Source organism: Lolium rigidum, chromosome 7 (assembly GCF_022539505.1).
Source record: "Lolium rigidum isolate FL_2022 chromosome 7, APGP_CSIRO_Lrig_0.1, whole genome shotgun sequence".
Classification (NCBI taxonomy): Eukaryota; Viridiplantae; Streptophyta; class Magnoliopsida; order Poales; family Poaceae; genus Lolium; species Lolium rigidum.
Genome location: NC_061514.1, coordinates 313,296,131 through 313,310,234, shown reverse-complemented (window position 1 = coordinate 313,310,234; position 14,104 = coordinate 313,296,131). Strand labels below are relative to the sequence as shown.

The 14,104-nt window shown below is 49.8% G+C and overlaps 1 protein-coding gene across 1 annotated transcript in view; it reads right to left on the bottom strand.

The window, feature by feature from the left end:
• The window catches only part of LOC124676493 (polyubiquitin-like), a 65,114-nt gene that overhangs the window by 14,819 nt on the left and 36,191 nt on the right, over positions 1-14,104 (bottom strand). Inside the window, exon 2 of the mRNA XM_047212540.1 lies at positions 1,054-1,075. Within this exon, the coding sequence (XP_047068496.1) occupies positions 1,054-1,075 (22 nt within the window). The remainder of the gene's footprint in view (positions 1-1,053; positions 1,076-14,104) is intronic.

Here is a 14,104-nt window from a genome sequence, read left to right as displayed (position 1 = left end):
ACGCTCTAGCTCGGATCTGATCAAGACCAACGTGACATTGAGCGATTTCAACGGCCAAGCGTCTGACGCACAAGGTGTTCGAACGTGGATCCGACCGTAGGAAGGAAAACCATCCCTACGACGTTCTTTATTGTTGATAGCAAGAGCACCTATGCTGTCCCGCTAGGAAGAGATTGGATCCACGCCAATCGTTGCATCCCATCCACGATGCACCAATGCTTAATACAGTGGGATGGCGATGAAGTAGAGGTCGTCCATGCAGATGATTCAGCCGAGATTTCAACGGCTGGCATGAACGTTTGGGAGACAACATGCCAAGAGCCACTCTCAGGCATCAATTTGGACGACTGCGAGCGCATCGACGTGACGAAGGACGGGGTTAGGCTGGTCTTATCCACCGGCCTGACCGTATAGCATGAACAAACCTGTGGACAAACGTGGCGAGGCCGATCCTTGGGATCGGCCCCAAAGATCTATGGAGGAACATTGCAAAATCTTCATTGAGCGATTCAATCAATATGGAGGCCGATTCTAGCGATCGGCCAAAATTATCTTCACCACACGTTCTGCCTGTGTTCAACGTCGATCTAATGAGCAGCGGTTTTACGTCGGCTGATGAGAGTCAACATTAGTCCTAACGGAGCCGACGTTCAAATACAGTGCCTTGTCTAACTACAGAGCCGATATCCGCAGTTACCTGGCAGATTCGGCTCGGGGGGCACCTAGTCAGAAGAACATGTGCGATACATGTGCAGTAATATTGGGGGCCGATAAAAAATCGGCCAGTAAAAAAAAGAAAAAATTTCATGATGTACAGCCGATGCACAGACATCGACTTTAGAGCTAAGAAACAAAGCCGATGTACAGCCATCGACTCTAGTACAAATTACACAAGATCTACCAGCTGCGTGTTCAAGACGCGGATTTCGACCAAGTCGGTCTTCAGTTCAGCTTCGACGCCTTCTGCTTCCTTGAGGGAGTGAACAATGAGAGCTTCCTCAGCTGTAGTGAGCCGATTTTGGTGCCCGAACTTTCTCTTCGAGGACTTCCAACCCTTTACGCCAGTTCAGCAGTACTGTCGGAAGCGTCAGTTTTGGCATACAAGGCAGCCTTTTGCTCATTAAGCCGTTGGTGTTGCGTCTACAATATCGGCTTTCAACGGAAGAAGAGGCGATCGATGGGGGCAAGTTTGGCTGGCTCGGCATGGTGGCTGTCTCAGAATTACCTGAGTTCAAAACCCTTTGTCTGATCTGTGCATCCTCACCGCTATTCTCGTCTTGACTGAGGCTCGGGGGGCAGCTAGCCTGGTAGATGCTCTGTTTTAGAAGCCGATTGGGGTGTCATCGGCTGGTCCTTCGTCGCAACCTTCTTCAAAAATGGGAGTTCACGCAGAAGAGGATCACTGGAGCTGGTGGGAGGAATTTAAGGGCTCTCTTGAAGGCAAGGGTCTTCCACATTATCCACCAGATCTCAAAGTCATCAGTTGAAGAGTTGAAGAATAGATTGTGAAGAACCGATGCGTTGCTATCGGCTCATTGAGCATTGGCTAAGTGATCAATCGGCAAAGTCAATATGAGGGGAAATCGGCTAAATTAGCTTAAAGGAAATCGGCAAAATCAAATTGGGGGAAATTCTTCATTGATAAATAGGATTTCTTACATAAAGAGCTGATTGCTCTCAAAAGGAAATACTAGTGGGTACATTGCCCCATCTACTACTGCTGATCCTATGCTAAGGGTCCTATCTACGGGCCGTCGCTGCCCTCGTCGTCGCCGTCGTCGCCGCTGTCGGCGCTACTCCCGGCGGGCTCGTCGTCGCTGCTGCAGCGGCCGCCGGCCGGGCCCTCGTTGTCCTCGTCCTCCTCGTCATCGTCGCTGTCGAAGTCGCTGAGGTTCCCCGGCCAGGGGCAGAAGCGCTTGGCCGGCGGTTCGTCGGAGGAGGTGTCGTCCTCCTCCTCCTTCTCCTCCTCCTCCTCCTCGGGGGAGGTGAAGTCATCCCAGGAGAAGCGATCGTCATCGCTCTCCTCCTCCGTTTCCCCGTCGGCGAGGAAGCGGAGGTCACTTTCCCCATCGGTCGAGGACTTGTCGTCCTCAGACCAGACGGAGAAATCGTGACTGGATTCCTCCCCGGCTTCGATGGCGCGGCGGATGTTGGCCGCATGGGCCTCCTCCGGGTTCCACTCCGGCGTCGGCTCGCGGGAGGAGGAGGATTGGGTGGAAGGACCCGATGAGGCAGAGGAGGAAGAAGACATGGTGGCGCAGGAGGGCTTTTGGAGTGCTAATACGAAGGGGATGAAGAAGCAAACTGTTTGGAGCGGTTAAATAAAAGGGGATATAGTGGAGGTTCAATGCCACAGCAGTTTCCGAGGAGGTGGTGCCCAAAGAGAAAAAAAACAACTGCCAAGTCACGCGGAGAAGTTGAGAAGGCAAGGCATCATGATGAAGGATACTGCGACGGTTCTGCCACGACATGACCCGACGAAGAAAGAGCGAGTGATTTTGGAATTATCAATTCCAAAACCGGGGGGCATGTGTTATCACCAGAATTTGACCGAGTCAGAGGTGGGCCGCGATCAAGATGGGCTTGAAGAATATACATGGAAGGAATACATGAATCGGCCTTATATGCAAAGTTTGGGCTAGTTCGCCCGTGTATCTGTAAATATGATAGGATACGTGTCGGTTAGTTAGAGTTTGACCCGTGCACTGTTGGGATTATTCCCACGTTAGAAAGTCTACGGACTATAAATATGTATCTAGGGTTTATGAAATAAACAACAATCACGTTCACCACAAACCAATCTAAGCGGCCAACTCCCTTGTCTCGAGGGTTTCTTCCGGGTAAGCATCATGCTGCCTAGATCGCATCTTGCGATCTAGGCAGTACACGTTTATTCGCTGTCCATGCGTTGCTCGTACTGAAGCCTTTTTGATGGCGAGCAACGTAGTTATCTTAGGCGTGTTAGGGTTAGCATTGTTCATCGTATCATATGCTGTCGTCGTGCAACCCTGAGACGTCTAGCCGCCCTTACACCTATCTTAGGTGTAAGGGCGGCACCCCGCTTGATCGTTATTTAGTAGATCCGATCCGTTATGATTGCTCCTTGTTCTCCAAGGATTAGTTTAATATATGCATAGTTAGGCCTTACAAACGGGTTGAAGGATCCAGTGGCGCGTAGGGTGTAGTTTGCTAGCCCTAGACAGGATGTTCCGGGGATCAACCTCGTGTTGGTTTTTAGGCCTTGTCTAGGGTCGGTTTACGATCACCGTGCGTGGCCGCCAGGCTCAATCACGAGTAGGATGTTCCGATTATGTGGTGAAAACCCTAAATCGTAGTAGGTCGCTTTAGCTTTATCTTGATCAAGCAGGACCACCATATATTCGTACACCTCGTACGGATCATGGGTGGATCGGCTCTTTGAGCCGATTCACAGGACAACCTGAGAGCCGATCGAGGCTCGTATTTAATGTTTACGTGTATGCCATGCAGGAAACTAAGCGAGGCACATCCATCACCTTCCTGACCAGGTATAGGTCAGGTGGCACGCCCCTGCACCAGCATCGGACGTGCGTGCCGAGTCTTTGCGGGCCGTCGCTCGGAGGGACCAGGGCCAGCCGCAGTCCTGGGAGCCTCCCGGCTCTACTGTGTTGCCCGTCGCTGCTCGCCGGTGGGTTTCTGACCGCAACACATTAGCACCAATGGTCAACATGAAAGTTGTTCACTTTCACATGGTCTTGGATGACATGGCAATGGTTGGTCAAGGTTGGTTGAAGAAAAGTCAAAACCAGGGGGGTAAAGTGGTGAAGATTTTATAAATCTCAATTTTGACCATTATCATATGTATGATGGTTTTGAGCTTTTCTTTGATTTGATTCTTCTTTCTTTGATGCATTTGTGTTTGTTTATCATATATAAGTATTCTACAAGCAATAGATCAAGCAATGGTGGCCTTAATTGAAGATTTGCAAATTTGGCTAAGTGTATGTGAGTGAATTTTGGGGATTTTTGTCCCTATTTGATTTCTCTCTTTTTGATTTGATTTTTCTTGACTCTAAAGTGGTTCTTGTTAGTTTAGAAACCTTTCTCAATCATTGAAACCATTCCAAAAGGTCTAGTTCAAAGATTTGCAAAATTGGCCTTAATACATAAGAGGTGATGTGTCAAATTTCATTATACTTGTAAATTGTTTCCCTTGCTTTACTTAGGCATGGGTTAGGGTCAATTTAGGGTTAGATTAGGTTTAGAAATGGTTTCCCACCATTTGGTCAAGGTTTAAAGACATAGAACAAGAATTGGGTATTAGGGCTATGTGTCACATATGCCTCTATGCATATGTTGCATTTTGATTTGTAATTTGACTTGCCTTGACCCAATTGATGTTGTTGAGTGTTGAAATGGTATATGGGAGTGATCCCACCATTCACAACAAGTCCTAGGGTCAAGATCCTCAATTTCAAAATTTGCATTTTACTCCCATATGCCTCTATGGCATTTTTAGTTTCTTTTTATTTTCTTTGGATTCACTTTGGATTGGGTTTGATAAGTGCTAGGTAAGGTTTATGAAGGTTTTACAAACCTCCAAACAAAGTAGAAGGGTCTAGGGTAAAGATTTATAAAAATAGCCATAGGCACATATGCCTTTTTCTTATTTAATTTCCTTTTATTTTGTTTTAACTAGGGTGATGAAAAGAGGGGTGAGGTTTAGGGTTTAAGATCATTTCAAATACTAATAACAAGCAATCATGGCAATAACACAACAATTAAGCAAGGTTGCTATGTATCAAACTTAATTTAATAAAAGTTTTTGTTGGTTCCAAAATTTGGAAAAAGGGAAATTCATTTGTTTTGTTTTGAAATTTTTGGGGATGTTACACGTGATAACAGTAACAGCAGCGGCACCAAGCGGAAAAATCCCCCCGATGACCAAAGAAGTGGCGGATCCGACCTAATCGCCATGGCTTTCCAGCGCGGAGGTCAAGGGGGCGGAAGAGGTCGCGGCCGTGGAGGAGGAGCCGGCAGGGGCCAGCAGCGTGGTGATGAGGTCACCGCTGCCGGAACCCGCGCTCCCCAAACTTATGAGGAGTACAGGGACATGCCCTGCCTGGCCCATCTGGATCCGGCTACAGGGAAGTCCACTCACACCAACCGCAAATGCAAGTGGGTCAATGATCTCAAATCTGACCCGGAAGCAGGGTATAAGCGAGCCCAGAAGCACCGCCCACGTGGCAAAGGAGGCAAGGGAAAAAACAAGGACAAGGAGGAAGACAGTTCCGAGGCAATGGACGAGGATGATGCTTCGCCGGATCCCAAGGGAGGATCCGCAGCTAAACCCAACCCCTTCGACAAAAAGAGCGTAGGCGCGTACCACACCTTCCTCGGAACCCCAACAGTCCGTGCTAGCAAGTCAGCTCTCCGGATCCTGAACGCCACAGTTCCAGCTGTGCCGCAGTACGTCAGGTGGTTGGAAACTCCGTGTACGTTTGATAGGCAGGATCACCCTACTTTCATTCTGAAAGAGTGCTATGCCTTGGTTGTAAGTCCCCGCATCGACGGCTATGACTTCTCCAAGTGCCTCATGGACGGCGGAGCTAGCTTGAACATCATGTACCTCGAGACTCTGGAGCGGATGAACCTTACCAAGGAACAGCTCAAACACAGCACCGCTGAATTTCATGGTGTAGTTCCGGGTAAAAAGGCAAACTCCCTTGGCAGCATCAGACTTCCCGTGGCCTTCGGCGATACCAATAATTTTCGTGAAGAGATGATCACGTTTGAGGTCGTGCCCTTCAAGAGGTCCTACCACGTCATCTTCGGCAGGCCCACCTACCACAAGTTTCACGCGAGAGCGTGCTACATCTACAACAAGCTCAATATTCTGGGTCCCAAGGGTATGATTACCGTATCCGGAGACTACAAAAAGGCTCACGAGTGCGAGTTAGGCGAAGCCGCCTTCCCAGAGTCAGTGATATCTGGAGAGGAGCTGCAAGGCTACAGAGCCGCGGTGGATCCGCAAGAGATGCACACCACCAAGAAGCAGATCTGCGAACAGAAAAAATCGTTCAAGGCCGCGATACAGACCAAGAAAATCGACTTCAAGGAAGGAGATTCCACTAAACAGGTCTCGGTCGGAGCCAACATGGACCCCAAATAGGAAGACGCACTCGTCGAGTTCCTCCACAATAACATGGACATCTTCGCATGGCAACCTTCTGACATGTCCGGAGTACCTAGGGAACTCGCCGAGCACTACCTCAACATAAATCCGGGTGCTAAACCGGTGAAGCAAGCTATGCGACGCTTTGGAGATAAGAAGCGCCGCGCCATAGGAATGGAACTAGCAAAATTATTAGAGGCAGGTTTTGTAGTAGAAGTTATCCATACTGATTGGGTCGTAAACCCCGTCCTTGTACCCAAAAAGAATTCTGAAATACTAAGAATGTGCATCGATTACTCCGGCTTGAATAAGCATTGTCCGAAGGATCCGTTCCCCTTGCCACGCATTGACCAAGTCATTGATTCGACGACAGGGGTGGAACTTCTATGTTTTCTTGACGCATATTCCGGGTATCATCAGATCCTGATGAAGAAGTCCGACCAAAAGGCAACCTCGTTCATCACTTCGTTCGGCACTTACTGCTATGTCACCATGCCTATTGGTTTGAAAAACTGTTGCGGTCAAAACCCACCGGCGGGCAGCGACGGGCAACACAGTAGAGCCGGGAACAACTTAGGGCTTCGGCTGGCCCTGGTCCCTCCGAGCGACGGCCCGCAAAGCCTCTGGTACACACGTCCGATGCTGATGCAAGGGCGTGCCACCTGACTTATACCTGGTCGGGAAGGTGATGGAGATGCCTCGCTTAGTTTCCCGCATGGCATACACGTAAACATTAAATACGAGCCTCGATCGGCTCTCGGGTTATCCCGTGAATCGGCTCAAGGAGCCGATCCACCCATGATTCGTACGAGGTGCACGAATATATGGTGGTCCTGCTTGATCAAGATAAAGCTAAAACGATCTACGACGATTTAGGGTTTTCACCGCATAATCGGATCATCCTACTCACGATTGGGCCTCGCGGCCACGCACGGTGATCGTAAGCCGATCCTAGACAAGGCCTAAAAACCAACACGAGGTTGATCCCCGGAACATCCTGTCTAGGACTAGCAAACGACACCCTACGTGCCACTGGATCCTCCAAACCTTTGTAAGGCCTAACTATTGCAGATATTAAACTAATCCTTGAAGAATCAAGGAGCAACCGTAACGGACCGGATCTACTAAATGATGATCAAGCGGGGTGCCGCCCCTACACCTATGATAGGTGTAAGGGCGGCTAGATATGCAAGGGTTGCACTACGACAGCATGTGATACGAAGAACAATGCTAACCCTAACATATCTAAGATAACTACGTTGCTCGCCATCAAAAAGGCTTCAGTACGAGCAACGCATGAACAACGAGCATAAGCCTGTGCTGCCTAGATCGCAAGATGCGATCTAGGCAGCATGACGCTTATCGGTAGGAAACCCTCGAGACGAAGGAGTTGGCGATGCGCCGAGATTGATTTGTTGGTTGAACGTTGGTTGTTGTTTATTCCATAAACCCTAGATACATATTTATAGTCCAGGGGACTTTCTAATTTAGGCGTGCACCTAACCGTGCACGGGTCAACTTCTATCCAAGATGCGATCTACTATATTACAAATACAAAGGCAATCTAGCCCAAACTCTCCGTGCAAGGCCGCTTCAGAGATCTTCTACATGTAATCTTCCAAGCCCATCTCCCTTACGGCCCACCTCCTGATTTGGCCAAAATCTGGTGATAACACATGCCCCCCTGGTTTTGACAATGATAATTTCAAAACCATTCTATTTTTCCTTCGAAGGGTCATGTAGCGGCAGAGCAAAATTATGATGCCCTATCTTCTCAATTTCTCTGCAAAATTTGATAGTTTTAGCACCACTTTCTTGGAAACTGCAATGGCATTAATTCTCCATCAGGCTCTTCCTTATTTAACTGTGCCAACTGATTAGCTTTAATGAAGAAGTATTTCCAGTCAACTTTTTTGCCGATAGTCCAAGTCAAATAACTTCCCCGAAAGAGCCGATGGCATCGCACCGGTCTCTATCATAAAAATACAAGTAAGGTCGTCCTAGCCGCCCCTCCAAACGGTAACCTGCGACCTCCATCTGATAAAGCAAACTCAGATCCCCAAATCGCCGCCTGAGCAGTTCCAACCCAAGACCACCTGCGTCACAGATCTCGACCGCACCGCCCCCAACGCACCCAATGGCGGAATCATCCAACATCAACACCATGGCTTCTGGTCTGAAGGTAATCCTCAATCTTCTCCCGCCATTCGAATCGACATAGGATTAATGGCAAACACCTGGATTAATGTTTTGTTCCGCTATTAATTTAGGCCTCCGACATTCTTCTGCCACATCCTTCTCTCGCCAACTCAATGTGTCTCGGTCCTCGTTCTTCCGAGAGTCCCGCCCTGTTAATTTCGTGCGAAGCTAACAGAATCCCCTTCGTGAATCAGAACTTAGATCTGACTTCCTGGGCCGACTGCCTGCGAGCCTGGCCTAATCCTCCTGAGGGTTGGGTGGCATGGTACAATAGAGTATCCAAAACCCATTATTCCACTTGGGAAACCACAGGGATAGCCGATGCCTTGTCATTATCATTGTCTCCTCTTGAGAAGAATGAAAATATTCTGAAAACCATCGGCTACTTCTGGTCTGATGCGCTGAATTGCTTCATGTTTGGCCATGGCCCTATGACACCGACTCTACTGGACATGGCCATGATCACAGGCCTAGACATTGCATCCCCCAGCCCTTCTGCATTCAAACTGCCGAAAGTTCCTTTCACCCTTTCCTCTAAAAAAGAATGTACCAGCTGGGGTGCCTACCTCAACCGTTACATGAAGACCAAAGGCCCGGTGACAGAGAGAGAACACACCGCCTTCCTGAACTTCTGGTTGGAGCACTTCATATTCTGTGGCCCATCGCTTGCCCCTACCAAGAATTACCTTTCCCTGGCCTATGAACTTGCTAAAGGCACCCAGCTTGGCCTAGGCAAACTGTTTCTTGGAGAGGTCTATCGATCCCTTCAACTGATGTCTGTCAAACTGTTCTCTCAAAAGACAGTTAAAACAGGCGGCCCTTGGTGGTTTATTCAGTTGTGGGCTCAACTGTACTTTCAGAACCAGATCCCAGACTTCCCACCTTTGGCCACCTGCACCTTCCCGGATGTTAATGGAAAGGAGATCCGATGCACCAGCTATGGCCAAGCTTTGTATGGTCTCCCAGGCAGCAGGCTAATCCCAAAAGAAGCAGCAGGGTGGTTCAAGATTTTCTTCCAAGGTTTAGACAGTCCTCTGTTCTTTCCTTACACTGAATCGGAGAACTTTGAGAACCCAGTCTCCTTCCGATTGGATAACTTTGCCGATGACGCTAGCACTCGGCATCTGTACTCTATCATGCTTCGCCCTTGCTTTCTCCCAGTTGGCATGAGTACCTCAAACCAGATTATCAAGCCTGGCTATGAATCTTACCAACCAGTAGTAGTAGCCCGACAGCTTGGTCTTGGGCAAGTGCCTCCACACTTCTTCCTTCACCACCTGACAGCAAGCAGAGCTGAACTGCCTGACATCCTCACTGGCCAAAGGTGCTATACTTTCTTTGACGATCTGGCCATCCCGATTCCCCACAACCTCCGTTTCACCTCCACTACTGATGGTTTCGAGACTTGGTGGCTCATGTGGAAGACCCATGCCTTCAGAAGAGCTCTAGGACCGCTGCTGAGACAGCTCGATGCCGAATATGACGTTCCTGCAGACCAGGTACCCTTTTCCATAAATTTCACGACGGCTTATGGTAACTATTTGTATCCTGACTCCGTTTCTTGGCAGCAACAAGACGGCCCGGATCCCACACAAGCCGATGGTTCCCCCTTCGTATTCCTTCCTCCGGCTCCAGTGGTTCTCTTCTGTCAGAGCTCGCCTCCCCTGAAGAAAGTCATAATGCGAAGTCAGCCGATTTCGCCAAAATCGGCTCCCAAGAGTAAAGCATCTTCGGGGCCAGTTGCCCCCCGAGCCTCGACTCAGGCGAGGACGGGTGTGAGGAAGGTGGCTGCTAGGAAAACCCTGAAGCGGAAAGCCCTTGCCCAAGAAAGCTCATACGTAAGTTGGCTTGCCTTGTCCGCATTTATCTGTTTTCCCAGTTATCTGCCTTCTCTGTTTTTGGCAATAGGCCTGCATTTTTCTTCTATAGACTTCCACCGAAGAGAATTCCGGCGGGGAAGCAGAACCCAGCCAGAGGGATTCGAGCTCGGATAATTCAGAGAGGTCCACCACACAGAGCCAGACGACCTTGCCAACACCGGCTTCGAAGAAAAAGTCGATTCCCGGGTCTCCTCCTCCCCAAGTCCTGACCAAGTCAGGGTCACGTGTGAAGCGTCGATGCGTCAAAAGGGCTCGCAAAGACTCCCAAGCTTCTCTCTCAAGTCAGGAGGTCTCAAATGTAATCACTTCCATGGTTCTATATTCCTTGCTATCCAGTGCCGCTTGGATCGGCTAACCATTTTCTTCTGCAGAATAATGATACCTCAAGCAGCGACGTCGAGGAGGTACCGATGCCGTCTGCCCCGTCTGCCCCGCTAGACCTAGCCACCCCGACGATCACGGCTGGCCAAGTGGCCAACCTAGCTCAGTCCACAGCAAAGCCGATTATCACAACATCGGCCATTCCTCTTACGTTGGGAGAGGTACGCCCCACTTCTTTGGCTCTATCACTTTCTCCGTCGCATGCTAACACAGTTTCGTCTTGTCAGGGTTGTGATCTCTCGAGCTTGCTGACGTTTGATCCTGAATCCATCGAACCAACTCCTGCCAAGGCAAGTGAAGAGCCCAGCCCTAGCACGGTCCATGGTACACTCCAGCGTCTCAAGGATTTGCTCTCTTCCTCAGTTGAGACCCTGCTCGAAAATTCTGAGGAAGTCAAGGGGATCTTCGAAGGTATCCAGCCCCATCTTCCTATGACACTGCAAGTGAAGCTTTGGCCAGCTGTGACTCTGTCAGCCTTCAAGTCAAGGGTACAGTCGGCTCGCCAAAGGATTAATCTTCGCCACGCCCAGCTTCCACTGAGAGCCGATATCGCGGACAAGTGTCAAAGGCTCAACGAGAAGAAGGCTGCTGTAGACGCCAAAACTGACACCTCTGCCAATAATGCCGAACTCGAGACTCTGCGTAAGGAACTGGAGACCTTCGAAGAGAAGGTCAGGGTGACAAAACAGCTTATCCAAGACAAGGAAGCCCTTATTGCCCACTCTCGAGAGGAAGCTAAGGGTCTCACAGCCGATCTGAAAAACGATCTGGCTGAAATTCGTGCCCTGAGTAGTCAGCTGGTGGCAGGCAAAGACGAGGACGACGAGGCTGAGATCGCCGAGGTGGGCCGCATCCACGCCGACGCTCTTCACGCCCTTAGCGCGTTTCTTCAGTAGAGCCTGTCTGCATAAACTGTCAAATGTCTTGCTGGACTTGTACCTCTGGGGCTGACGCCCGTATTCTGTGTCGGCTGTACTCGTTGCATCTTATTTTTTTTCTAATCGGCTCCCACTTTTTCACTGTACACATGTTCATCTGCACATGTTCACGTGTTCCTCTGGTTCAGGTGCTCCCCCCCGAGCCGAATCTGTCAGGTACGGCAGATATTAGCTCTGTAGTTTAAGGAACTGTATTTGCACGTCGGTTTCGGTAGGTCCAATGTTGATTTTCCCTGACTATCATCCGACGTAAAACCGCTGCCCAGTAGATCGATGTTGAATACCGGCAGAACATGTGGTGAGGGTAACTTTTGGCCGATCGCTGGAATCGGTCTCCATATTGATTGAAGCGCTCGGTGAAAGTTCCGTAATGTCCCTTCATAGATTTCTGGGGCCAATCACAAGGATCAGCCTCGCCACGTTTGCTCATTGGTTTGTAGGTCACCGGGCGTCGGCACTTCTGGTGCTGCCAACGCAAATGGCAACGGTGGACGGGACTGGAGTGGCAACTCTCCTTGATGCGTCCCGAGAGCTGGTCCTGACGGCGAGTACTGGTGCCTCATAATCTCCTGGATCACCCGAAGAGCGACACGCTCCAGAGTGATCACCAGGTTCTCAGAGTGGCGGTGCAGCGAGTGAGCCACCAAGTAGTTGATCTCCTGCCGCAGGGACCTGGTGCGTTCTTCCGACGGGGCGGATAGGTCTATCCCATCGAGTGCACCATCAAGCGAGAACCCCTTCCACCTGATGCCATGTGAACGGGTTCTATGAAAAGAGCCGATGAGGTCGGCTTCGAGGATTGCTTTGACCTCGTCATACTTCTTCTTGAGCTCGTCAGTCAGATCCTCGTACGTGACTGGTGTGCCGTCCACCATCTCAGATGTAGATGGCGATGTGGTTGATGTCGAAGCTGGTCCCACCGGGCGTGCCAGAATGTGTTGCGGTCAAAACCCACCGGCGGGCAGCGACGGGCAACACAGTAGAGCCGGGAACAACTTAGGGCTTCGGCTGGCCCTGGTCCCTCCGAGCGACGGCCCGCAAAGCCTCTGGTACACACGTCCGATGCTGATGCAAGGGCGTGCCACCTGACTTATACCTGGTCAGGAAGGTGATGGAGATGCCTCGCTTAGTTTCCTGCATGGCATACACGTAAACATTAAATACGAGCCTCGATCGGCTCTCAGGTTATCCCGTGAATCGGCTCAAGGAGCCGATCCACCCATGATTCGTACGAGGTGCACGAATATATGGTGGTCCTGCTTGATCAAGATAAAGCTAAAACGATCTACGATGATTTAGGGTTTTCACCGCATAATCGGATCATCCTACTCACGATTGGGCCTCGCGGCCACGCACGGTGATCGTAAGCCGATCCTAGACAAGGCCTAAAAACCAACACGAGGTTGATCCCCGGAACATCCTGTCTAGGACTAGCAAACGACACCCTACGTGCCGCTGGATCCTCCAACCCTTTGTAAGGCCTAACTATTGCAGATATTAAACTAATCCTTGAAGAATCAAGGAGCAACCGTAACGGACCGGATCTACTAAATGATGATCAAGCGGGGTGCCGCCCCTACACCTAGGATAGGTGTAAGGGCGGCTAGATATGCAAGGGTTGCACTACGACATCATGTGATACGAAGAACAATGCTAACCCTAACATATCTAAGATAACTACATTGCTCGCCATCAAAAAGGCTTCAGTACGAGCAACGCATGAACAACGAGCATAAGCCTGTGCTGCCTAGATCGCAAGATGCGATCTAGGCAGCATGACGCTTATCGGTAGGAAACCCTCGAGACGAAGGAGTTAGCGATGCGCCGAGATTGATTTGTTGGTTGAACGTTGGTTGTTGTTTATTCCATAAACCCTAGATACATATTTATAGTCCAGGGGACTTTCTAATTTAGGCGTGCACCTAACCGTGCACGGGTCAACTTCTATCCAAGATGCGATCTACTATATTACAAATACAAAGGCAATCTAGCCCAAACTCTCCGTGCAAGGCCGCTTCAGAGATCTTCTACATGTAATCTTCCAAGCCCATCTCCCTTACGGCCCACCTCCTGATTTGGCCAAAATCTGGTGATAACAAAAACGCAGGTGCCACCTACCAACGTACGATGCAGCGGTGCCCGAAGGACCAAATTGGCCGGAACGTACACGCTTACGTCGACGACATCGCGGTCATGACCCGGAAAGGATCCGACTTGATCAGCGACCTCACAGAAACCTTTGAGAATCTCCGACGGTACAAGATGATGTTGAATCCGCTGAAGTGCGTCTTTGGCGTTCTAGCCGGAAGACTCCTTGGCTTCATCGTCTCTCATAGAGGCATTGAAGTTAACCCGGAAAAAATCAAGGCAATCATGTGTATCAAAAGGCCAACTTGTCTCAAAGATCAACGACTAACCGGTTGTGTTGCAGCAATCATTAGGTTTGTTAGCCGTCTTGGCGAGAAGGCGCTACCTTTGTACAAGCTGCTGAAGAAAACAGACAAATTCGTCTGGGACGACGCAGAAAATGCAGCACTTCAGGGATTAAAGGA